General features: G+C 39.7%; 1 protein-coding gene across 9 annotated transcripts in view; it reads right to left on the reverse strand.

The window, feature by feature from the left end:
* LOC127422825 (thyroid hormone receptor alpha) overlaps positions 1 to 27,246 on the reverse strand; it is a 217,262-nt gene that overhangs the window by 38,194 nt on the left and 151,822 nt on the right. For 7 of the 9 annotated variants that reach the window (XM_051666614.1, XM_051666608.1, XM_051666606.1 and 4 more), the window contains one exon: positions 13,679 to 13,915. In XM_051666614.1, the coding sequence (XP_051522574.1) occupies positions 13,679 to 13,734 (56 nt within the window). In that variant the 5' untranslated portion in view covers positions 13,735 to 13,915. Of the gene's footprint in view, positions 1 to 13,678; positions 13,916 to 23,474; positions 23,533 to 27,246 lie in introns of all 9 variants that reach the window. The other 2 variants (XM_051666611.1, XM_051666607.1) reach the window with 1 other exon arrangement.

A 27,246-nucleotide genomic window follows, 5' to 3' on the forward strand; every position in this document is an offset into this window, starting at 1 on the left:
TAACAATTATAAAAGAATTAGCAAAATGCTGTTTAAATTAATTTTAGATTGAGTAAATGGTAAATGGTCTGCACTTATATAGCGCTTTTTTAACCTTAGTGGTTCCAAAGCGCTTTACACTGACACATTCACCCATTCACACACACACTCACACACCAATGAGTAGTGTGAGTAGGACGCAGCAGGACACGTCGACTTCCCTAAAGTATTTCATGTCAACTACCCACATATGCTTGCAATTGAACTTACTAGACAATTTTAAAATCTAGGCCATATAAAATAAATCCAAATGATGTTAAATTGATGCATGGCTCAACATGCTTTAATTATTCCCAGAAAATCAAAGTGCTGAAATTCAGGCTTTGCTTTCCTTCAGTTCTACTTTTTAAGAATCGGTAATGGACAGATTGGCATCATTTGACTGACAGGCAGCTGAGAATCTCAAGAGCAATCAGGCCGCACTCTCTTATGGAAAGAGAGATTTTGGCACTACTCCATCCTGCGTTTCCTTCCTTCTAAATCCCTCATTGTGTATTTGCTGTTTTCCCTCTCTTAGTCTGTCTCTCGCTCTCTCTTCCCACTCTGCCAGCTTTATGAGAGCTTATTTTAGACCCTGTCTAAATGTGATCTGGCAGTTCCCTTCTAATGTCAGAACAGCAGCCACGTGTTCGCTCAGAAAGCGAGAGACAGGAGGAGTGGAGAGAATTTGAAAAAGCAGGTAAAAGGATTGCGCTTATTCCATTGAAATGTGTGTGTATGCATGTGTACACTCTTTTCTGTACTTGTTTGTATGTGAGTATTTGCATGTCCGAGCGAGAGAGCAGATGAGATAAAAAGTCTGCCAGCCAGCAGATCACATGACCACATGGCTGGAGGACTGGTGGCACTGTTTTCATCCACTGGTCCACCAACACGTGCTCATGTTTGCATTCGAAATACCGCCACACTCAGCTCTCTGAATCTCTTAATAGGTATGAACCAGGGTAATTAACGTAACCTGTACCTAAACTGAAACTATGACACTGTGGATCTGTAGAGCAATCAAAATATTACTTTCTTTGTTTGAGCTGCCCATCTATCCAGACCTCAACCAATGGTGTGAGTTTGTGGTGGGAGTAGGGCTACCTGTTTGTACAACCAATGGAAGACAGGGGGGGTTCCCTATCTGTCACTCACTCGACGTTGATGTCGATGTAGTGACAGAAGGGGTCACTCTTGGGAGCCCGAGACACCTCTGGTCTTTGATAAAAGGCCAGTGAAAATTGGCGAGTGGTATTTGCATGCCACTCCCCCAGACATACGGGTATAAAAGGAGCTGGTATGCAACCACTCATTCAGATTTTCTCTTCGGAGCCGAACGGTCATGCTCATTGAGCTGAATACTACTGTTCATTTACCTCTGCTGGATCTGACGGTGCATTTCAGCGGCTTCTCCCCCCTCTGCACTGGTGCACTGCAGAGAACGCCCCTGGGCGCTTCGGCAGAAAAACTAGAGAGTATGTTTTCTGAAAGAACATTTTTCCCATCTAAAAGAGTATATATTTCTCTAAAAGAGCGCACACACGGAACGTCTTTTTAAAGATGCTTTTCCGATTGTGTGTTATTCCTGGTTGTGCTCGTTATCTCTCACCTTCTAACAGTCACGATCACTGTCTTTCATGTCTGGGCACTGCTCACGCGGAGACAGCGTTCGTGGATGGTCATGTTCTCATTGTGAGAATATGTCCATGGCAATGTTGCGGTCGCGGCTCGCCTTCATAAGAAAGTGAGCCACCCCAGAGGCTCCCGCCTCGGTCCTTTTACCCACGGGTATGAGGCCAGCGCGGCTAGCACTAGGGGCGATTTGGGGACCCCAATGGGACCGCCTCTGCCGGGTATCCCCCCACGGACCTCCCATTCCCCAGCACGCTTATCTGCCCCAATCGGGCTTCCGGGTGAGTCCGCCGGCTCGACTCACGGCGAGTTCGACCTCTTATTCGGAGCCCGCTATAAAAGGTGGTGGGTTGAGGCCAATCTTGGACCTGTGAGTTCTGAACTAGGCTTTACACAGACTCCCGTTCAAGATGCTGACGCAAAAACGCATTCTGGCGAGCGTCCGGCATCAAGATTGGTTTGCGGTGGTAGACCTGAAAGATGCGTACTTCCACGCCTCGATCCTTCCTCGACACAGACCCTTCCTGCGGTTCGCGTTCGAGGGTCAGGCGTATCAGTACAAAGTCCTCCCTTTCGGCCTGTCCCTGTCTCCTCGCGTCTGCCCTTGCCCCGTTAAGGGAGGTGGGCGATCTCGATGACTGGCTAATCCTAGCTCACTCTCGAGACATGTTGTGTGCACACAGGGACCTGGTGCTCTCACACCTCAGCTGACTAGGGCTTTGGGTCAACTGGGAAAAGCGCAAGCTCCTCCCAGTTCAGAGCATCTCTTTTCTTGGTTTGGAGTTGGACTCAGTCTCCTTGATGGCGCGCCTTACAAACGAGCATGCCCAGTCAGTGCTGGCCTGTTTGAAGGCGTTCAAACTGGGAACAGCGGTTCCACTGAAACTTCTTCAGAGGCTCCTGGGACATATGGCATCCTTGGCGATGGCCACCCCGCTCGGGTTGATGCATATGAGGCCGCTTCAGCACTGGCTCCAGCCTCGAGTCCCGAGACGGCCATGGCGCCATGGGACACACCGTGTGCCATCACGTTGGTCTGTCACCGTCTTTTCAGCCCTTGGACCGACCTCTCATTCCTACATGCAGGTGTTCCTCTAGAACTGGTCCTCAGGCGCGTCGTGGTCATGACAGATGCCTCCAAAATGGGCTGGGGCGCTGTTTGCAACGGACACGCAGCCGCCGGCCTCTGGATGGGTCCGCGACTGCATTGGCACATCAACTGCCTCGAGCTGTTGGCAATTCTGCTCGCCCTGCAGAGGTTTTGCCCGTTGATCCAGGGCAAGCACGTGTTAGTTCAGACAGACAACACGACAACGGTAGCATATGTCAACCGCCAAGGTGGTTTGCGCTCTCGTTGTATGTCACAACTCGCCCGCCGTCTCCTCCTCTAGAGTCAGCAGCACCTCAAGTCGCTGCAAGCCACTCACATCCCAGGCAACCTCAACACTACGGCGGACGCGCCGTCACAACAGGTTACCCTCAGGGGAGAGTGGAGACTCCACCTTCAGGTAGTCCAGCTGATTTGGAGTCGATTCGACAGGCACAGGTGCACCTGTTTGCCTCCCAAGAATCCTCCCCACTGCCCGCTCTGGTATGCCCTGACCGAGGCCTCCCTCGGCATAGACGCACTGGCACACAGCTGGCCCCCTGGCATTCGCAAATATGCGCTTCCCCCAGTGAGCCTGCTTGCAAAGACCCTGTGCAAGGTCAGGGAGGACGAGGAGCAGGTCGTCCTGGTAGCACCCTACTGGCCCGCCCAGACGTGGTGCTCGGACCTCACGCTCCTCGTGACAGCTCCCCCCTGGCAAATTCCCCTGAGGAAGGACCTTCTTTCTCAGGGAAGGGGCACCATCCGGCACCCGCACCCAGACCTCTGGAATCTCCATGCCTGGCCCCTGGACGGGACGCGGAAGACCTAAGCTGTCTCCCACCTGCGATAGTAGACACGATCACTCAGGCTAGGGCTCCCTCTACGAGGCGCCTGTATGCCTTTAAGTGGCGTCTGTTCGCTAAGTGGTGTTCTTCCCGTCGGGAAGACCACTGGCTATAACTATGGCATATCTCGCCCAAAACATGCCGCCCCCGGTAGGGCTACGAGCCCATTCTACCCGTGGTGTAGCGGCTTCTTGGGTCTTGGCCAGAGGTGCCTCTCTAACAGACATTTGCAGAGCAGCGGGCTGGGCAACACCCAACACCTTTGCAAGGTTCTACAACCTCCGGGTGGAACCGGTTTCATCCCAGGTAGTGGCACGCAACACAAGCGGATAAGCCCGGGATAGCCGGCCGGGTGTATCGCTTGCACATAGCGCCTTCCACCTCCTTTTGAGCTGAAGACGTGCGCCATTAATTCCCAGTAGTGTTCACAAAATTTGTTCCCTGGTTGACTTCCTCCGAGCCCTGTGGCAGTCGAGTTTTCAGAGACTCGCTGCCGGCCCAGTACACGCGCTAACTAAGAGCCCGGTTCTGGGGTAGGTGCTCCGCATGTGGCTGTTCCCTGTAAGGCTAACCCCATGCGATCTATATCTTCCGCTAATTCGTTTCCCTGCTGGCAAACTGCGTCTTCCTTGGGCAGAGCCCCTCTGCCCCAGTCTCCATGTTTGTATTAACTCCTCCCCCATTGGGCAGGATTTACCTTGAAGGCTCTCCACATGGTTGGAAAGACCATGTGACGTATTTTTCCACTTAAATATCCCCCCCTCTCTTGGGGCGAGGTGTGGTCTCTGCAGTGTCCTCCCCTTGGGAGGGACACCCCCCGACTAGTCCTGGTGGCCCAGTCGGATAATCCCCCTTCTTTTTTAGGGAGTGGAAAAAGAGAAGGGGAAAAGAGGCCACGACTGGGTTAAGCCTGTCTCTATCTTTGGGTAGTCGACTTGTCCCCAAAAAGGGCCGTTCGACACTCATAACTGTGTTGGGGGAGGTTACGTGTCGACCTGGTGTGCTGGCTATGAGGCACACAGCAAGTCTGCCCACCACACACCGCCAGTTCACGTAACACAGCTCAGCCTTGTGGCGTTTTGTATAGGGACCCCTAGTGTCACTAAATCGACACCAACGTCAAGTGAGTGACAGATAGGGAACGTCATGGTTACTGGTGTAACCTCCGTTCCCTGATGGAGGGAACGAGACGTTGGTCCCTCCTGCCACAATGCTGAACTACCCGCTGAAATGGCCGGACCTTATATCTGCTCCTCAGCGTAAAACCTGAATGAGTGGTTGCATACCAGCTCCTTTTATACCTGTATGTCCGGGGGAGTGGCATGCAAATACCACTTGCCAATTTTCATTGGCCTTTTATCAAAGACCAGAGGTGTCTCGGGCTCCCAAGAGTGACCCCTAGTGTCACTACATCGACACCAACGTCTCGTTCCTTCCATCAGGGAACGGAGGTTACACCAGTAACCATGACGTTTTCTGGAATCTGTTTGAAAAGTTTGATTATTTTTGCAATTCTTTTTGGTGACACTATTCACACAGAAGTTACACGTTTCAGCTTTAAAAAATATTAAAACTGAAAAACTGAAATACAATAATGAAAACAAAAACTAAACTAAACTAAAAATCACGGTTGATAAACTAACATTAACTACGTTTCCATCCAAGGATTTTTTGCGGAAAAAGTTTTAGCGCATCAAAATTAAGCCGATGGAAACGCAATTTATCGTTAAAATTTCACAAGTATCGACATAATATTTTTCCATTTAACTCTAGCGCATAAACTCTATGTCGATACATCAGATGTCGCGAAAAACTGGTTTGGAAACACTATTTGTTGAGAAAATTGGCATTAACGCAAAAATGTAGTGTCACATGACAGAATTTACCCCAATCATTGCCTGTGTTAATCATGATGACAAGGTATAGGATCCTTGAAAGCCAATTTATTGTACATGATTATGGATTGATCCGAACGGCATAAAGATCCGAATCACTGCAAACATGACACTTCCAGGAGTGCCAACACAAATATCTTGTTTCAAGACATGCACATTTGACAAGTGCACGGAGAACAAATGAATGGCCACTGTTTGTGATTAATTTAATCGTGGTAGCCATCCGTTTATTTATTAAAGTTGCTTTTTTACACCAATCAAAATAATAGACGGCAGTCACGGAATTAGCCCACAAAACAAAAAACATATAATTTCTGTGCATATATGTTTTAAATTAAAAATATATGCTCAATACTAGAAGAAAAGCTTTAGTGTGCTTTTTTGGAACACTAACATATAGCCCAACTATTATTTTAGAATAATAATAAAGTCATCAAAACTATGGAATAACATAAATGGAACTATGGGAATTATGTTGTGACTAAACAAAATCCAAAATAAATCAAAACTGTGTTATATTTTAGCATCTTCAAAGTACAAAGTACAAAGACTAGAATTTTCAGAAATGTACCAACTTCTTGAGGTATCACCCTGGGATACTTTTTAAACAGTATTGAAGGAGTTCCCATCTATTTGCTGGGCACTTATTGGCTGCTTTTCTTTATTATTTGGTCCAAGTCATCAATTTCAAAAACTTTTTTTTTTTTTTTATTAAATTTTAGATTTATAGTGAAATAAATGAATATAGTGGCACAATTATATTTTTGTCTACAAAACTAATTTCAAACATTTAAGCATACGCCTTCAGATCAAAAGATTTTTAAGATCATGAGAAACATTTCGGTCAAGTGTTTCAAAACTTTTGACCGGTAGTGCATATATGCCTTTTCTTTACACAAACTTAAATTAGCCTTACCCTGTTCTGCAGACTAATAAAGTCGGCTGAATTACATTTTCTACACTTCAGAACTATTTGTCCAATGCGGAGTTCACTTTCAGAAAACGAGCTTTTGAACATTTTAAAACTTTTAAATATTTTAAATCTAACCCTCTTTACCTCGGGTTGCATTTGCTGAGCTTCTTCAGAAAATGTAAGTTGCATTATGACACTAAAATAATTTGAGATGACAATCAAGTTCAGTTGGTCGTTAAAAGCTGCTGGACAAATATACGGGACATAATGCAGCTGTGATGGCAATGCTTTAGATTAGATGATTGTTCAAAATAGCCTATTGAATATCAGGAATGTATCATATATGTAAACCCTGATATTAAACCGCATCAATTTTTCTTTAATAGCTGTGCACACAGCATATACACATCGATGGATGGTCCGTATACTAAGACCGAAAGTTTCCCCCACTACTTGGTGCAGGTTGACAGCTTGAACAGGGCCATGACGATTCGCATTCTGGTCGGAACCGGTGGCAACCTGCGACATCAGGACCAATATTACGGTCCTATCAGAAGGGCAACTGCTCCCTTCTGATTGCAATTCCTCGTCTTCTGATTGCATTTATTTGTGAAATTAAAATGATAGTAAGCTGGCTAATTTCAATGAATTGTCTCAATACTCTCCCCATTTTACCAAAACTTCAGGGAAAAAGAATTAGGGACATCTGGGAAGCGAATTAGCGATAAACACACATTTCTAAATGGAAACGCCTTCAGGGCATATTTATTTTGCGCTAAACAAAACTTATGCGACAAAGTGTTTTTTTTAGGCATGACGTCATCACGCACAACATTTTTATCGATAAAATGCCATTTAAATGGAAACAGGCAGAAGACGGCAAATTTCGCAATTTTTTTTTTAACGTATTTTCACTTTGTCAACAACAAAATAGCGCGAAAATTGAATGGAAACTAGGCTAATGGTGATTCTTTACTTGTTTGTTTAACTATAATTACAATAAAACATACAAATATATATATATATATATATATATATATATATATATATATATACACACACACACACACACACACACACACACACCGATCAGCCACAACATTAAAACCACCTGCCTAATATTGTGTAGCTCCCCCTCGTGCCGCCAAAACAGCGCCAACCCGCATCTCAGAATAGCACTGTGAGATGCTATTCTTCTCACCACAATTGTACAGAGCGGTTATCTGAGTTACCATAGACTTTGTCAGTTCAAACCAGTCTGGCCATTCTCTGTTGACATCTCTCATCAACAAGGCATTTCCATTATGTAGAACTGCCGCTCACTGGATGTTTTTTGCTTTTGGCACCATTCACAGTTAATTCTAGAGACTGTTGTGTGTGAAAATCCCAGGAGATCGACAGTTCCAGAAATACTCAAATCAGCCCATCTGGCATCAACAATCATCCATGCGATTATCTAATCAGCCAATTGTGTGGCAGCAGTGCAGTGCATAAAACCGTTATACCATATAAACATCAGTTAATGTTCACATCAACCATCAGAATGGGGGAAAAATTTGATCTCAGTGATTTGGACTGTGGCATGATTGTTGGTGCCAGACAGGCTGGTTTGAACTGACAAAGTTTACGGAAACTCAGATAACCGCTCTGTACAATTGTGATGAGAAGAATATCATCTCAGAATGCTATTCTGAGATGCGGGGTTGCGCTGTATTGTCGGCACGAGGGAGACCTACACAATATTTGGCAGGTGGTTTTAATGTTGTGGCTGATCGGCTGATTATATATATATATATATATAAAATAAAAAAATTTATCCATAAAAAAATAAAAGTAACTGCAACTAATAAAAACTATACTAAAATGTAAACTATATTTAAAACTCCACAGTAAACATTTCAGCACTCTGCAGGCATCCTGTCTCTCTGCTTAAGGTGGATTACACCTTTCCAGGGCACAGATGTACTGTTAGGCAAACAGCAGGAAAATCCTGGCAATTGACTTCATGCAAATCTAAGAGCATTTAGAAGCAAATAGTGAAGATTTAGGAACTCAGTGTCATCAGGTTCAGAGTAAAACAACATTTGTGCGCTAATTCTCCCGAACACTGTGGCTAATTGAATTGAAATGTAGTATTGTATAAAAACTAAAGAGCAACAACAACATGTCTGGTTCTTCACATATCTGAAAGCAGATGTCCCAGATGTCAGTGGAACAGAATGTCTTGATACAGTAAACTTAGCACAGACTATACTGATGAAGGCAATTTGAAATAAAACGTGGCAATTTTGGCTGTAATAATTCAACAAACAGCAAATACAATGTAAATCAAGTCAGCCTTCACTGCTCAAAAAATTTCATCTCTAATACCAAAATATTTACTTATTACAATTAAAAATTAGAGCTGTCAGAATTAGTGTTGTCATGATACCAAAATTTCAGTAGTCGGTACCGATACCAGTGAAATTTCACGGTTCTCAATACCAATTTCGATACCACAGCAAAAATATGCTAATTTGGAACACGCTCCTTTAGCCTATTTAAAGTTACATTTCAATGTAAGTAATAAAAAGAAATGCATTTTTTGGGGGCCTGGGTAGCTCAGCGAGTACTGACACTGGCTATCACCCCTGGAGTCGCAAGATCGAATCCAGGGTGTGCTGAGTGACTCCAGCCAGGTCTCCTAAACAACCAAATTGGCCAAGTTGCTAGGGAGGGTAGAGTCACATGGGGTAACCTCCTCGTGGTCGCGATTAGTGGTTTTCGCTCTCAATGGGGCACGTGGTAAGTTGTGTGTGGATTGCAGAGAGTAGCATGACCCTCCACATGCTGGGATTCTCTGCGGCCATGCACAACGAGCCATGTGATAAGATGCACAGATTGACGGTCTCAGAAGCAGCTGCAACTGAGACTTGTCCTCTGCCACCCAGATTGAGGTGAGTAACCACGCCACCACGAGGACCTTGGCATTTCAAATTGGGAGAAAAGGGGATAATATATATATATATATTTTTTTTTTCTTCGTGTTTCTCAATTAAGTATGCATTGTGTTTTTAAGTAGGACCCAACTAAATACAAAATTTTATTTCTTCCCAAATTCTTTTTTTTCTTCCTTTTTTACATTGATTTTCTAGAATTCCATGCTTTAAAGTTTAATCATCCAAATAGTGTCTAATCAAATTCTTAAAACTTTTAAAAACTTTGAACACACCAATGCCTTTTAGCAATTTTATTCAGTACAACAGTACTCTTGTTTGTGATGTATTGCTTCATTATTATTGTTATCGTTGTTACTTATTATTATTAATATTACTACAATATTAATTACTATACAGTTGTAATATATTTATGTTTCAATTTCTTCATTTTCAGGCATCTAGCTTTTATTTTGAATCTTGCTTTTATTCTGACATGTGGTTTGACAGAATCTTTACTTTCTTCTTCTGATGGATAAACAGTTCGCTTCATGGCCCAGTGTAATCGTTAAAGCACAAATGCTGTGATTTAATTATATAAATATATAGTCTACATGTGCTTCACATTGGATTAGTGCTCTTTTTTTTTTTTTTTTTTTTTTTCATCTCATACAACGTGAATGATTCTCATTGTCGGTGGATTTCCCAGTGTATGAGCGGTCTGCTTTACACATTCATTTAAAGCTCATGCAGCTCGAATGCAGATTAAGATTGCATCATTTCGCTGTTTAATAATCACACTTGGACATATCACAATTTTAATTTGAATAATTGTGGATTTCAGTGTAAAAGGAGTAACGGAGCACACACTCAAATAAGTGTGTGAGCATTTAAAAACAGCTGTGTGTCAGTCTGAATTAAGTCGGTGTTCGTTACTACCGGTACTGCACAAACACTGGTATCGTGACATCTTTTTTATTTTAGTGCCGACTTGGTACCAAAGTACCAGTACTTTTGACAGCACTAGACAGAATTAATGCGTTAAAGCATACGAATATTTAAAGAAGTTTAATGAGTTAATTTACCGTTAATAAAGCATAAATCAGCATAGAACCTTGTTGAAAGGGTGGAACCTGCGATGAGTCTGCTCGGAGTCATTACACTGATGCTAACACCACAAAAATGTATTCAGTGTCAGTGATAAAGTGATGGGGAAAGGAGCTCTTAACGCTATTTAACGTACAAAACAAGCCCAGATGGGACTTGTGATAGAAATCAAGTATTTTTCAGCCTATGTAAGGCACGTTTTAATTACTACAGATGCACACCAAATCTTAACTATCACCAAACGCAGAATGAGATGTTTTTGTCTGCAAGCACTTTTCATGTGGAGTTGTAAGCTGTGCGTGACGCTGGTTTTGACATCCTGACACGAATCATGAATGTGGCTTCATGATTGCTGTAGCAACGTGGATAGCAACAGTCTACTTGCAGATTAATATTGTGGAGGATGAGAGTTAAAGAGATTTAATGTCCATTGCAATGAAAATGCAACCTATAGGGAGACTAGTTTTTTTTCAGTTAGTTCAGTCCACCTCCCATTTAGACTTTGGGAAATGTTTAATGTTACTTGAACTGATGCTATTTTAGTGCATTTCTGTCTTTATACTGTGGAAGGCTTTGTTTGGAAAATGTTAATAAAGCATTGTTACATATTGTTTTGTTTTCTTTCCTAAGATTGAAATAAATGCATTTTGACAAGAAAATAAGTATATATAGTGTCAAATTTCAACGCTTTCAAAATCTGTGATTAACTAAAAAAATAAAATAATACAATTAATCACGATTAAAAAAAACGTAATCGACTGACAGCACTATTAAAAAAAGAATTAAATAAGCACCATTCCCTGATTCGAATTCATTGCATATGTATTAAAAACAAGTCATAGACATGATTATTTTACACTGAATACAGAACAATGATCTACAGACATATTTCAGAAAACATGAGATATTCCTAATGTTTTGCCACAAACTTGGCATGTGCCATTTCTTAATGGTAAAATTATTTCTACTACCACAGCATAATACGCAAAGACAACAATAAGTATGCCATTGGTCAGTTTATTCACTCAAAAAAGCGTACAGTAAATATATGTGCCATAATCAGAACATTGCTCTATTTATTTAATCATCCAGACCAGCCTGACATAGTGTCAATGGCTCAACCAATGGCGTGAGTTTGTGGTGGGACTATCTGGTTGTTCTATCAATGTCACACTTCACCTTTAAGGTTGCTTGTTTTAGAGTTGACACATTGCATAAACATTGATTATTCTACTTGGAAGTTGGAGCATACTGTAATTACGCATTGTGTGTCTAAGAGCCTTGAAATAATGTGTGAAAGCAAAGAATTTTGGACAAATATTTTACTATTGCATAATATAATATAATATAATATAATATAATATAATATAATATAATATTTTCAGGTTGGCTGGGTTCCAACAACAACAATGTAAATGCAAAATGGACCAAGAATAAATTGACCAAAAATAGAGATTTATTTAAGTAATTTGAAATATTTTGATATTTAAAATATATATTATTTATGTCATTCATAAGTTTTTAAAGCCTTAAAGGAAACCATGTAAAAGTTAAATATGAATAAATGACTTCTTAAGGTTTATTAAGCACACATACAGTACACCTATAATAAAAGCATGACACTTTGTATGACAACCGTCATAATCGTGAAAGCCCTAAAACAGACAATTAATCTTCATAATTGTGAGAGCCCTAAAACAGACAATTAATCGTCATAATTGTGAGAGCCCAATCTTTTGTTTGACAATTAATCATCAGCCAAATATTAGAATCTCGACAGCCTTACATTAGCCGAAAGCGTCACAGAAGCACAACAAAATGATGTGGTTGCTTCAGCAGTCGCGTTATTCATCTCACATTTGCTTATTATGATACTATCTGTTAAGTTTGGATTTAAGGTTTAGGGTAGGGATGGATGTAGCTTTAGCTGATTTTAAACTCGAAAGAGCATCTGTTTGGGAGAAAATTTAACTCACTTTGAGTGCCACACAGTGGACATTTCACATTGGAACTGAAGCAAAACATGTATGGACCCATGTAATATCTTTCACAGTCACGTAATTTTCATCAAATAAGGCTTGATATTCTCATCCCTAGCTCAGGTCCCAACCTCATTGTGTTTTTTTTTTTTTTTTTCAGGAAATCTGATAGCTTAGAGAAGTACTAGAACACATCTCCTCAACAAGCCATGAGGTATCTGAGATATCGGCTTGGGTAGGGAAAGAGGGGGCAGGGTTGGTTCTGTCAGTGAAGTGGAAACACAACAAGAGAACTTCTAAATAAAGAAATTGCCTAAGGGCACATCACACACAAACACGCTGAGAGGGAAGTCTTCATGTGCATGGCTAATTGGCTAAAACAATTCTATTGGCTCTGACCCTAAATCTCATTTGGAATATGAGGGGACAGTCTGTGCCATCTTACAAAGACCAAGAGCTCACATGCCAGTGTGTGTGTGTTTAAGGCTTTGAATCTGTACTGACTTTGGACAGTAACTGGCATTCACTAAGGCTTTAGCTATCTCTTCTGCTGGCTCCAGGCCTTCCACAAAATGTGTGTATGTCTGTGCATGTGTATGTTTGTGCAGAATAGTTGGTGAGGTAAAGGTTGGTCTCTTAGTGTCTGCCTTTAAACTGAAAAGCAAGGCACTGAGCCAGCGCTGCACTCACTGTGTGAGCTGTACACATACCGGTACACAACAGCAAATGGAGCCAGTTACCAGGAAAACTGAATTATGTAGGAGACTGTGTGCGCTGACCAGAAAATTTTAGTCTCCTGACACATCACCACGTGAGATAGAAAATTAGATAAACACACACAGAAGCAGGAAGCACAAGCAACTTTACACCAGAGACAAACAAAATCACAGAAAAGCTGAACTCAAAGCAACCATTCAACTATTATTAATCCAATAAATGTTGAAACTGTTCTAAAATCAGTGCTGAAAAAAGGATACTTCACCCAAAAATGAGAATTCTGTCAACATTTACTCACCATCATATCGCTCCGAACCTGTATGGCTTTCATTCATCCATGGAACACAAAAAGAAATATTAGGACGAAATGTTAGGCTCAGTCAGCATTCACTTTCATTATATGAGAAAAAAATATGCAATGAAATTGAGTAGTGACTGAGGCTAACTTTCTGCGTAATATCTCCTTTTGTGTTCCATATAAGATGAGGGTGAGTAAATCACTTTTTTAAACAGAACATTTATTTACTGTATGAGTGAACTACCCTGTGAAGGGATGTGGCTCACCGTTTCTCTTCTCCCTCTGATTGGTTTGGGTCCTGCTCCTTGGGCATGTGTTCCATTCACCTTATTTCCATCCAGCGGCCAATCATGTGAGACTGAGGAGGGCCCCACCCTTGAATGCACGCCTGTCATTCGCGGGTTGTGATGAGTCAGACAGTCATCCGACGGCTCTGCGAAGCGATGCTCGCAATCTAAGCCCGCCACACTCTCCAACGATAATGTGCTAACAATTAATGAGGTCTGTAATACAAAAGAGAAAATCAAAATTAACATGTGTGACAAAGCAATTAGTCCAAAATACAACTATATTAAAACCTAGCGTAATAGGCAAACTACGGCAACTAGGGCATCAGATGCCTGAAGAACTCCACAGGAAGCTCCGGATATTTCCACAAAATTAGAATGCCCGCCATTCACTAAGTTCTACATCCCCCTTCCCCTTGCACATTCATTTAATACTTATTTTGGCTAATGTGATAATACTTTCAGCTGCCAATAATAGTTTAGTACTCTCAGGTTCTATTAACACATTTTACCATGGTTAAATCCATTCTGCAGAATTCCACAGATTTTACCTCAAAATCAGTGTAGAAAATACAAATAAATTCTGTCTTGGGCTGCCTAGCAGACTGAACTCTCGAGTCTAAAGCTGAATCTTTCATTGTCAATGCACGTGCAACCCCCTCCTCTCTTAGTTGTCTTTTCCATGTGACATGCTCGCTGGAGTAACATACCTCAGACTACCCGGACCATAATCCCATCTATCCCTGTACACAAAAAGCCCCTTGTGCAAACCATGGATATCACGCGAAACACTAGGCAGCTCTTTTGCTTCTTTGGCAACAACAATGGGTAACAAAACCTGCGTAAATCGCATGGGCTCTGTAGCCACAATAATCTGGATTAAAAGGCAGGACTACACTGATGACTCCATTGATAAACCACTGAAAAAAGTTCTAATTTGTTGTACATTCTGTTAATTTTGTATGTACAAAATGGCTACTAGGCCTATTCTTTTCTATACACATTACATGAAAGAACTTTGGATGCAAAAGTGATTTGAAAAGTCTTAAAGATGAAGTGTGTAATTTCTGCGCAACTAGCGTCACAAAACCGAAGAGCAAAAATGATAATTGTCTTCAAGCAGGTTTCCTGAACACTGGTTGGACAAACAGATCGTGACATGGTCAGAATGCTCAAACAAGCAGAGCAATGTTTTGAAAGCACAACGGAGCCACAGTTTTTACACTTTTCAAAGAAATTAAGCTACAAATTGCTTACAGTTAGGGACTAAAAATGTAATGTTGTTCATTTCGGTTCCTTCGGAGCAGAAACTGTTTTTTGTTCCAGGTTCCAGCATTCTATAGCCTCCTTTCCAATTGGTAACCGGTTAGAACTAAATAAAAGAACAGTTAATAATGTTCTCTTTAAAATGTCTGTACTCTGTGCTAAGGGTGGGTGATATACCAGTTGCAGTGTTGCCAGATCTCACAAAAGAATCAAGTGAACTGGTCTGGAAAAACAAGTTCAAAATAAGGGACTTTTTTCACCTAAAATAAGCGAAAATATAAGCATTATTTTTTTCCTATGTGGGGGAATTACTATGGGATTAAAATCCCACCAAATGTATTGCGGTCACGGATCCAAAAATAATAGGCATGAATCAAAATAATAAGCGTGAATCAAAAAATAATAAGTGCAGATAAAAAAATAATACGTGAAAAAATAAATAACAAATATTGCAAAATAATAAGCACAGATTAAAAAATAACAAGCATGAATCAAAAATATATAAACACATTTAAAATATGCTGCAAAAAAACAACAAAAAAATTAAAGCAAAGTCATCAGAATTGCAAACAAAATCATGTTTCCCTTGGTTATATTACTGTTTTTTGTGCTCTCTGACAATTTTGCTCATATTTTCATTTTTTCGTACGCTTACGCTGTATTTTTCTTTGCTTTTGTTTCCAAGTTCTGCGCTTGGTTTTCCAAAACTTTTGATATAGCGGATCAAGTTGGGTTCTGAACTCGTGACTACATTGGTACAGCTAGTAAAAACATGCATCAAACATCCACACCAACCCAGCCTTGTTTTTTTTTTTTTTTTTTTTTTTTTTTTAGATATGCAGCCAATAACCAACAAACAAGGAAGTCTTAAATAATGCCTAAACTAAAGACTCTGCTAACTAAATTCAGCTGACTCGATACATGTGTTAATGGACTATGATAACGGCCTACTTGGACAATACACTGTTTCCTAGAGCTGGCAGAAAATACTCAAAACAGACACAAGCAGCGTATCTATCAACCACAAATAATATAATATTGAGCAGCAGCCGTTGGAGTTGCACTGGAGTGACGTCACCTCCCCTCTTCGAATGATTGGCTAGAGGAGGAGCTGTCGATCAAGAACTAGTGGACCAATGGCGACGCAAAATGCCCCCTGATTTGAAACTGTACTCACAAGTTTTGGGAAATCAAGCGCAGAACTTGGAAACAAAAGCAAAGAAACAGCGTAAGTGTACAAAAAACTGAAAATATGAGCAAAATTGTCAGAGAGCACAAAAAACAGTAATATAACCAAGGGAAACATGATTTTGTTTGCAATTCTGATGACTTTGCTTTAATTTTTTGTTTTTTTGCAGCATATTTTAAATGTGTTTATATATTTTTGATTCATGCTTGTTATTTTTTTATCTGTGCTTATTATTTTGACCTGCACTTTTTATTTATTTTGCGCTTATTATTTTTTTATCTGCGCTTATTATTTTTTGATTCACGCTTATTATTTTTGGATCTGTGACCGCAATACATTTGGTGGGATTTTGATCCCATAAATTATCAGCATAGAAATCATAGCAAGCATATTATACAGTAGCCTATATAAAATAATGTCTTTTCAATAAATATATTCTTGATATTAAAGGTGCAGTATGTAAGATTCAGAAACCCTTGTTATTAATGACACCTGTGGCCCTTAAGTGAACTGCAGCCAGCTACCTGTTGCTCGTGCTCGCGCTTGTGCACACACTCCATTGGGACGCAAGCGAGCGAGCATCAGCCAAAAAAATGATGTAACGTACAAAGAGACTGAACGTGATCCACCGGCATCATGCTGACAGATGAGGTAGCATAATTAAAATTACACAGTTATGATTGTTTTACTACAAACTTTGAGACTAAACTAAAACTACTTATTAGCTAACATAGTATAATGATACACACATACAGCTACATACTACCGAACTATACCAGACAGTTTACTATTGTATGTTTTGTATGTCATATGTTGTACTACGAATAAGAAACCAGCGTATTTGCTTAAATTTATCCAGTATACCTGACTTTTAGTATAAAAAGAAGATTGTTGAAATTATTTGAAAGTTACGAAGCAAGGTAGCTTGCAATTCGTCAGCGTTAGCAGTCAAGGTCAAAATCACAGATCAATCCTTATGGCACTATATTTCACATGCTTTGCAGTTATGTAAGCTTACCTGTCCAATAAGAAGAACGCCAATTCAGGGTCGGTTTTGATCCCCAAAACCGAACAAATGTCCCTCCAGGAATCAAATGCCCTGCTGATGTTCACTCCAGTTTTCGCTCGACCACGATCACGTTCCCGCTTAGCCAGATGGGATTCAGTAGATAAATGTTTTTTTTTAATGTTTGTGTAGAAGTCGGTGTTGTGCCGGGAGCCGGACGTTTGCTGGATTCCATCCCTAAGATAATGTTACCTAGTGTTGCAGTTTGTTGTCGCTGTTGAATAGTGGAAGAGAAGCGATTACTGAGGCAAGGGTCTCGGTCTCTGCATAAACGTCACATCCTTTTGATTTTCCCGGCAAAACCGACCCACTCCCTTCGCATGAAAATCAGTCTACAGGCTTTAATAGGCAACCTAGGAAGAACGGGAAGGGCTTATTTTTTTAAGTTGTGTTACAAGCCGTTCACACATTGGCAAAAAACAAAAAAAAAAAGTGTTACATATTGCACCTTTATATATATTGCCCAAAAATCTGGCCATCTAAAATCAACTAATAGCCTAAATCTCTTTCTCCTGCATACAAGCACACACTGCGTGGGTACGTTTGAACTAAATGTCATCTTGTGTGAATTATTTTATTTGAATTATTTAATCATTTTTTAATTATTTTATTTTACTTTATTTGTTTTAATGCATCATAACTAACAATAATTCAGTGAAGACTTGGAACAACTGAGAAATTTTTATTTTTTCTCTATATTTTTCTTTGATCTGGACTAATCATGCATGTACATACATACTGTATGTAATAATTATCTATAGTTGCCAAAAAGGTCTTCAGCATGTTACGGAAGCCTACATCCACAATGTACTATTAGGCAAAGAAATGTGATGAAGCGGTTTCATTCAGGATCAAAGCACATGCTTATCATGTTCAACTAAAAGGAGTAAAGACCCATTTTTTGGGCAACAGGAAGTGGTGTGGTTCTGGAAATTGATTGTGATAAACCCTTTGGTCTTTGGTTTCATTAAAAAAAAAAATTATCGGAAATAAATTAACCAGTTATTAAACTTTTACCAGCATTTAAAAACAACTCTTTCACTCTGGAACAATTTAAAGGAACTTTGTTCCCGTTTTCTTTATGTTCTTTAAAATGTTTTGTTTGTTTTCGGTTTTAGTTTCCATTCTTTTTTTGTTTTTAGTCCCTGTATACAGTTGTCTCTGCACATTAAGCTTTGATAGGAGAAAGTATCTTAACATCAAAAAATACTTCACACTGCAATTGCATATTTGTACTGAAATGTGTTTGCTAATGTAGCTGTAATAAAGTGGACACACACAACATATCGAATGAGGTTAGAATAAGGAAGTGATCATGTGCAAGCAAATTGGGGATTTGGCAACCTAACAGATCAGTAACCAAATATAGTCTGTTTTGTTTTTGTCACAGGTTAATAAGGTCAGATTATATGAGTCACAGCATAGACATCTAAAAAAAGCCAGTGATCCAGAGTTCTTTCTGCGAGTAATTCTCTGTAAGTTGTCTGGCCTCCCCTCCAAAGGCATATTTCTTCTTTGAAACCTGATACAATGAAGCACATTCAAAAAGCGATCCGTTGACAGATGCATGCATGCGTAAGGGTATATCAATGCTTCTTTGGTATTTTTATGTTCAGATACGAAGCGCACTGGCCAAACACAAGCCGCCTTGATACATACCGCGTGGGCTCTCTGGCTCTATGAATGGGTGGCTCTGGACCAGAGAGGGGAATTAGATCTTTTTATTGTGCGTGAAGAGAAAGTAAAGGGGATCTAGCAGCTTAAGGTTTAAGCTTGAGAAAGCATGATCACAGAGCTGAGAGGTGCCATGGGACTCAATGCAACACATATACTGTAACGTAATGCTTGATACAGGACAAATACACTTAAATGCCATTACATTCAGCTGGCCTGGAGTCCACTTGTAAACATGCCTCTATTTTGCATTTTTATAATTTGATATAGTTTTTTTTTTTTTTTTTCCCAGAACAAATTATGTTATTATCATCATAATAATTTGAGTGAAAAGTTGAACATTAAAATGTATGAATATCATATTCAGATTGCAATATTACATTTCTGAATCCCAGACTTTTAATGTGGATTTAGACTTTTGAATGCCACTGTATATTGTGACAGCAGAGGTGCTTGGCAATTCAAGGGCATGGCAAAGCAGTGAGGCCAGTGTGTGATGCAACCCTTTGACAACAAAGCCAAGAGAACATTTGCTAGGCATTAGTTAATGCTCAGCTGGCCTATCATCTTTCATCAGGCCTGTTTGCACATTCACCGGCCTAACAGACCTTTTCATCTGCCCGTCCAGCTTATGTATGTTAAGGTATGCTCACATCTATTGTGTGTAATGATAGGCATGTATGATTGTTTATTAAAGCGAGTCATTAGTGAACAACAGTGATGCTCACTGGGACTGCTGCAACTAATCACAATAATAAGTCCCAATGATTAACAAAGGATATGAGAGGATTGAGTTCCTAGAATGAAGCTGTTTATACATAGGGCTGGGCGATATTTTACACAGTGTATTTAGAATGATTGTGCTGGCAAAATAAAATTAAGCAACATCGTGATAGTTTAATGCACTTTTTATTTAGACATTAATTTCCTAAAGACTCTGTCATTAGACTAGTTTGTGAGTTTGAAAGTGTGTAAGTAGAGATGCTTTAATTGCATCTCTGATTCTCTGATTTAAACTTCAGTAGCAAAATGGAGTTAAGAGTTGGTAAGTTCAACCATATCTGTGTACAGTTATATCCAATATTACAACTTAATATCCTGTAATCCCAGTATTGAATAAACTTTTACACAGATAAGGTTAGTAAGTGATATTATTACTCTAAAATCATGTTTAGCTATATCATGTATCATGTTTACGTCTTGTGGCTATACTTTTGAAACAGTGTGTATTTTAATGTTTCTGTACCGGCCCCATTCAGTTCCATTTTAAGTACCTTACTGTTGATTTTTGCTTCTTCTTTTTATTAAATGAGGGGCGGGTTGTAATTACTTTTTGTGGAAATCAACATTATGCCACAAGTGCTGTTAATAGAGCTTAACTTGTATTGAATCCAGAACATTCCTTTAACTAGTATTAAAATGTTTAAGTATAATATATAAACTCACCGGCCACTTTATTAGGTACACCTGTACATCTACTTATTCATGCAATTATCTAATCAGCCAATCATGTGGCAGCAGTGTAATGTATAAAATCATGCAGATACGGGTCAGGAGCTTCAGTTAATGTTCACATCAACTATCAGAATGGGGAAAAAATGTGATCTCAGTGATTTAGGCCGTGACATGATTGTTGGTGCCAGACAGGCTGGTTTGAGTATTTCTGTAATTGCTGATCTCCTGGGATTTTCACGTGCAACAGTCACTAGAGTGTATAGAGAATGGTGCGAAAAACAAAAAATAACCAGAGAGCAGTTCTGTGGACAAAAACGCCTTGTTGATGAGAGAGGTCAACGGAGAATGGCCAGACTGGTTCGAGCTGACAGAAAGGCTAAGGTAACTAAGATAACCCCTCTGCACAATTGTAGTGAGCAGAATAGCATCTCAGAATGCACAACACGTCGAACCTTGAGGCGGATGGGCAACAACAGCAGAGGACCACGTTGGGTTCCACTTCTGCCAGCTGAGAACAGAAAACTGAGGCTGCAGTGGGCCTACCATTTGTGTACCTCAGCAGAAATCCATATTTGTCAGACAAGGCAATGTTTTTCCAATTGTCTACTATCCAGTTTTGGTGAGCCTGTGCCCACTGCAGCCTTAGTTTCCTGTTCTAAGATGACAGAAGTGGTACCCAGAGTGGTCTTCTGCTGCTGTAGCCCACTGCCTCAATGTTCGACATGTTGTGTGTTCAGAAATACTTTTCTGCATAGCACTGTTTTAATGCATGTTTATTTGGGCTACTGTCACCTTCCTGTCAGCTTGGACCAATTTGGCCATTCTCCTCTGATCTATGTCATTAACAAACTGTTTTCACCCACAGAACTGCCACTCGCTGGATGTTTTTAGTTTTTCGCACCATTCTCTATACACTCTAGAGACTGTTGCACGTGAAAATCTCAGGAGATCAGCAGTTACAGAAATACTTAAACCAGCCCGTCTGGCACCAACAATCATGCCATGGTCTAAAGCACTAAGATCTGATGGTTGATGTGAACATTAACTGAAGCTTCTGACCCATATCTGCATGATTTTATACATTACACTGCTGCCACACAGTTGGCTGATTAGATAATTGCATATATATATATATATATATATATATATATATATATATATATATATATATATATATATATATATACAGGTGCATCTCAATAAATTAGAATGTCGTGGAAAAGTTCATTTATTTCAGTAATTCAACTCAAATTGTGAAACTTGTGTATTAAATAAATTCAATGCACACAGACTAAAGTAGTTTAAGTCTTAGGTTCTTTTAATTGTGATGATTTTGGCTCACATTTAACAAAAACCCACCAATTCACTATCTCAAAAAATTAGAATATGGTGACATGCCAATCAGCTAATCAACTCAAAACACCTGCAAAGGTTTCCTGAGCCTTCAAAATGGTCTCTCAGTTTGGTTCACTAGGCTGCACAATCATGGGGAAGACTGCTGATCTGACAGTTGTCCAGAAGACAATCATTGACACCCTTCACAAGGAGGGTAAGCCACAAACATTCATTGCCAAAGAAGCTGGCTGTTCACAGAGTGCTGTATCCAAGCATGTTAACAGAAAGTTGAGTGGAAGGAAAAAGTGTGGAAGAAAAAGATGCACAACCAACCAAGAGAACCGCAGCCTTATGAGGATTGTCAAGCAAAATCGATTCAAGAATTTGGGTGAACTTCACAAGGAATGGACTGAGGCTGGGGTCAAGGCATCAAGAGCCACCACACACAGACGTGTCAAGGAATTTGGCTACAGTTGTCGTATTCCTCTTGTTAAGCCACTCCTGAACCACAGACAATGTCAGAGGCGTCTTACCTGGGCTAAGGAGAAGAACTGGACTGTTGCCCAGTGGTCCAAAGTCCTCTTTTCAGATGAGAGCAAGTTTTGTATTTCATTTGGAAACCAAGGTCCTAGAGTCTGGAGGAAGGGTGGAGAAGCTCATAGCCCAAGTTGCTTGAAGTCCAGTGTTAAGTTTCCACAGTCTGTGATGATTTGGGGTGCAATGTCATCTGCTGGTGTTGGTCCATTGTGTTTTTTGAAAACCAAAGTCACTGCACCAGTTTACCAAGAAATTTTGGAGCACTTCATGCTTCCTTCTGCTGACCAGCTTTTTAAAGATGCTGATTTCATTTTCCAGCAGGATTTGGCACCTGCCCACACTGCCAAAAGCACCAAAAGTTGGTTAAATGACCATGGTGTTGGTGTGCTTGACTGGCCAGCAAACTCACCAGACCTGAACCCCATAGAGAATCTATGGGGTATAGTCAAGAGGAAAATGAGAAACAAGAGACCAAAAAATGCAGATGAGCTGAAGGCCACTGTCAAAGAAACCTGGGCTTCCATCCCACCTCAGCAGTGCCACAAACTGATCACCTCCATGCCACGCCGAATTGAGGCAGTAATTAAAGCAAAAGGAGCCCCTACCAAGTATTGAGTACATATACAGTAAATGAACATGCTTTCCAGAAGGCCAACAATTCACTAAAAATGTTTTTTTTTTATTGGTCTTATGATGTATTCTAATTTTTTGAGATAGTGAATTGGTGGGTTTTTGTTAAATGTGAGCCAAAATCATCACAATTAAAAGAACCAAAGACTTAAACTACTTCAGTCTGTGTGCACTGAATTTATTTAATACACGAGTTTCACAATTTGAGTTGGATTACTGAAATAAATGAACTTTTCCACGACATTTTAATTTATTGAGATGCACCTGTATATATATATATATATTGTGTGCAGCTATATCACCCAGCCCTAATTGTAAGGTACTTTATAATAGTGATGCTGGCTTAATTGATGGAGAACCCTTAATGGAATATTCCAGGTTCAATACAAGTTAAGCTCAATCGACAGAACTTGTGGCATAACTTTGATTCCCACAAAAATTTATTTTGACTCGACCCCCTTTTCTTTAAAAAAAGCAAAAATCTGTGTTACAGTGAGGCACAATGGAAAAGAATGGGGCCAATCTGTAAATGTTAAAATACTCACTGTTTCAAAAGTATAGCCAAAAGATGTAAACAATATGCATGTTAAAATAATTTTGGTGTGATAAAATTGCTTACTAACCTTTTCTGTGTAAAGTTATAGCCAAATTTACAACTTTGTTGACAGGACGACGTAACACCTTTAAAAAAAATGATGATTTAAACAACTTTGCAGCTCAAATAACACACAAGTTTTAACAGAAAATTGTATGTAAGTGCTTTTATAAAATTATATGCTTCACAAAAATTGGCCCCATTCAATTCCATTATAAGTGCCTCACTGTAACCTCGATTTGTTATATTTTTTAAAGAAAAGGAGGGATGAATCAAAATTAATTTTTGAAGGAATCAACATTAAGCCACAAATGCTGTCGATTGAGCTTAACTTGTATTGAATTTGGAATATTCCTTTAAGCCCCATCTCCCATCTTCATCACAAGGCTAAATGTAAATACGGACAGTATCTTCTCTGCACAGCCCCCTATACTGCAGGAGGTCCAACCCCCCCTCCTGTTTGGTTAAGGCCAAAGTCATAGAGCACTATCCAATAAAACAGGATCTATAAAAGCTTTGGCTTTAGAAGCCAGGGTTCCTGTTAAACATACAACTGAAAAAGAACAGGAGCAGGAAGGAGACCGGGAGAGAGAGAGAGAGAGAGAGCTTCAAGGGAAAAGAAAAAGAGAAAGAGAGGAAGGCTAAAGAGGAAGTTGATGAAGTTAAAATTGAGTGGCAGAGCTTAAATCATCATAGGACCATAAACAATGAAAGAAAGGTGGCATTTGTTAGTGATAAGGGTGTGTGTGAGTGTGTAAGAGTACAAGAGCAATGAAAAAAGTGCAATGGGAGCTAAAAATGCACGTAGGCCACATTAATTTTTAGTGGAGCATTGCAGGCATCTTTGACACCGCACCTGTGTACGTAATCCTATTTGTGTGCTGGAGTGTGTATGTCCAGTGCGTAAAGGGGCAATTCATGACATTTATGTTGACACAGTGCATACATTGGTTATAAAAACTGCAGAAGGTGCAGCTGAGTAAGGTTTTCGGCCTCATTTTTCTTGCCGTAACTTTGCCACTGGTCTCTAAAAACTTTTTAATTGGCAAGAAGAAAGACTCTGGACTTTCTCTATCTCTCTCTCGGTTTTCCTGCTTTCTTCTTGCCCTTAATTTAATGCTTTAAAATGCTGGCTTGAAAGCAGCATGAAAAAGAATAATTAGTTACTATGTTGCAGAGTGAAACGGTCTCTGATAATTAGTATTTCTCTCTATCTCTTCTTCTCCTCTCAGAAGGAATGCACAAAAGTACATATTTTCAAAGTCAACTAGTCAGTCTTAAGGAAGCCCATATACGTAATTCATCAGGTTTCAGGTTCACGTGACCCTGATTGGGTGCATTTCTTAGGCGCTGCACACACCGAACACATCCATGCACTAAAAATGCTAGACCCACGCCACAAATGGAGCAAAACGCAGGTGTCTGGAGATGGCTATTTAACAAAGTTCTTTTTAACTTGACATGGCAACTAAAAAAATTTGTGAGTCTCTGAAAAAACAGCGAGACACGGCGTGCGTCTAGTGGATATTTCATAGGAAAACAATTTAAACACATCAACGCGGATGGATGCAACGATGTTTTTGGTGCAAACGCCCCCTTAAGTTACATGGGGTGCAACGGAATGAAAATAGAATGCAGGGGTCCTCGGATGCATTTTAAAAAGTCAGACATTTTTTTTTGACTGTTTGACTATTGCTATTACTTTCAGAGGGTTTGCTGTCCTACATATTTAACAGCTACATCAGCACACTGTCAGCACCTTAATTAAAGCCTGCTAAAAATAAAAAAAATAGATAAAATCTAGATCAACTACTTGTCCTCACAAAGACTAGTCAGCTGTATGACAATCCTGATCCATTCCTATGTCTCAACCAGGTACGAAGGCTTATTCCAGCCTCCTTAATATAAATTAACACAGGCATAATAACTTCATAACTCCATCCATAAGGAATTACCATCCTCATTTTGGGGGAATTGACAGGTTAGCTGGTGTACCTTTGAACAGCTAATGACAGAGCACTGACGATCCAGGAGATAAGACATGCCAGAGAGTGATCTGATCTGACCTCAGTGACTGCGGCTGGAAGGTGACAGGGTGCAAATGCCAATACGCCAGTCAGAGTGCATCATCCTTTAATGAATGTTTTAGGATCAGGCCAACGCATGAAACACCTTGCAGTGCGCCAGAGCTAGAACCCTTATATAACTGTCTGACTCACTGCCTGAATTTTGCTTTAAAAGAGAGCATTTTTAATAACAAAGGGAATGAAAAATACTGCTTCGGATAAGGCGATGTGATTTGTTGTGTGGAAATCTAGACCTGTTGGAGAGCGAAGGCTAATGTGATCTGCTGGGAAAACTGGAAACTCACCCATTGCAGGTTTGATCATCTCATCAGCCCTGGGCGATATGGCTACAAAAATTATATCTCTATATTTTTCAGCATATTGACGATATTCGTCTTGATAATTATGTATTTGCTCAGAAATGGATCAAAAGTGTTTTTTGTTTTTGTTTTATCAAATCAGAGGAACCATCATTTCATACAAACAGCCATTGTAGCCAAGTAGAATCAATATTTTAAAGGCACTGGGAGAATGAGATTTAATCTTTTTAATTGATATGCACTTTTATGTTTATATTTTATATGCAATGATACATAGTAGCTTAATGAAACACATTATTTACCTTCATATATTTTTACTAAATGAACAAGTTGTGCAGCATCTACTTATTTTAAGGAACCCAGATGAATATTGCATAATCCTAAATTATTACTGTGGAACACAGTAAAGTTTTTTATTATAATTCTGAATAATCATGATTATTTTAGGAATTAGAATTGTTTGATATAAAAGTAATATTTTTCTGTCCTATTAACTTCCTTACCTTCCTCTGGAGCTTTTATTTTGACACTACAAGAAAGTACAGTGTGTATTTAACAGTTTACAATGTTCTGTATCTGGTGAAATGCTGTCATATCCCCCTTTTCTGTTATACCGTGTCGCCTTTGTAGATTTGTGTAAAAACTTCAAGTGGTTACTAATAATTGGAATTGCATGAATGCTTGAACCTGCAGTACTTTTCTTTCACAATGCATGTGAAGTGCTCTAAAAGCACTAAAAACACGAGCCCATGAGCACTGTGATTGTGCTCGAATCTACTGAAGCACACACAGTCAATGTTTATCTGCCTTTAAATCGCAGCCTTTTACAGTTAAATAATCACATATGAACAAATCACCATTTTGAAGCTATTTTGATTAATTGTGCAGCCCTGAAGAATCATGAAATTATTCTACTGATGTGCTTTTTATGAACTGAATGGCCAAATAAAAAGCACAAATAAAAATCACCATGATATTCATGACATTGCTTTATTTTATATTGTCAGCAATATCATTGAGATTACATAGTGAATATTCTATATATTGCCCAGCCTGAATAGCTGATATTCAACTTTGCTCACAAGAATTAGCACACAACATTCATGCATATCCTTGCCAAGTAGCGCCTTTCACATGGAGGTGAAGCTTTGGCTTGGAAAAGATTACAATACCAGTCTCGTGTATTTATTTTTCATTCTTTAGAGCTTTGTAAACAGCTTTGTAATTCTCTGACATTAAGGTATAGTTATTGTCCGATACCAATAATCTCAACTTGCCAAATATTGGACAATTAATAAGCCTAGCCAGTATATACTGTAGGTTAATGCTGCATTCCATTCAACTCAGAAAGTCACATTTTCCAATTTACTGCTAGGAAAGGTGCAATGGAAAGCCACTTAAAGTCAGAATTCCA

Source organism: Myxocyprinus asiaticus, chromosome 32, assembly GCF_019703515.2.
Source record: "Myxocyprinus asiaticus isolate MX2 ecotype Aquarium Trade chromosome 32, UBuf_Myxa_2, whole genome shotgun sequence".
Classification (NCBI taxonomy): Eukaryota; Metazoa; Chordata; class Actinopteri; order Cypriniformes; family Catostomidae; genus Myxocyprinus; species Myxocyprinus asiaticus.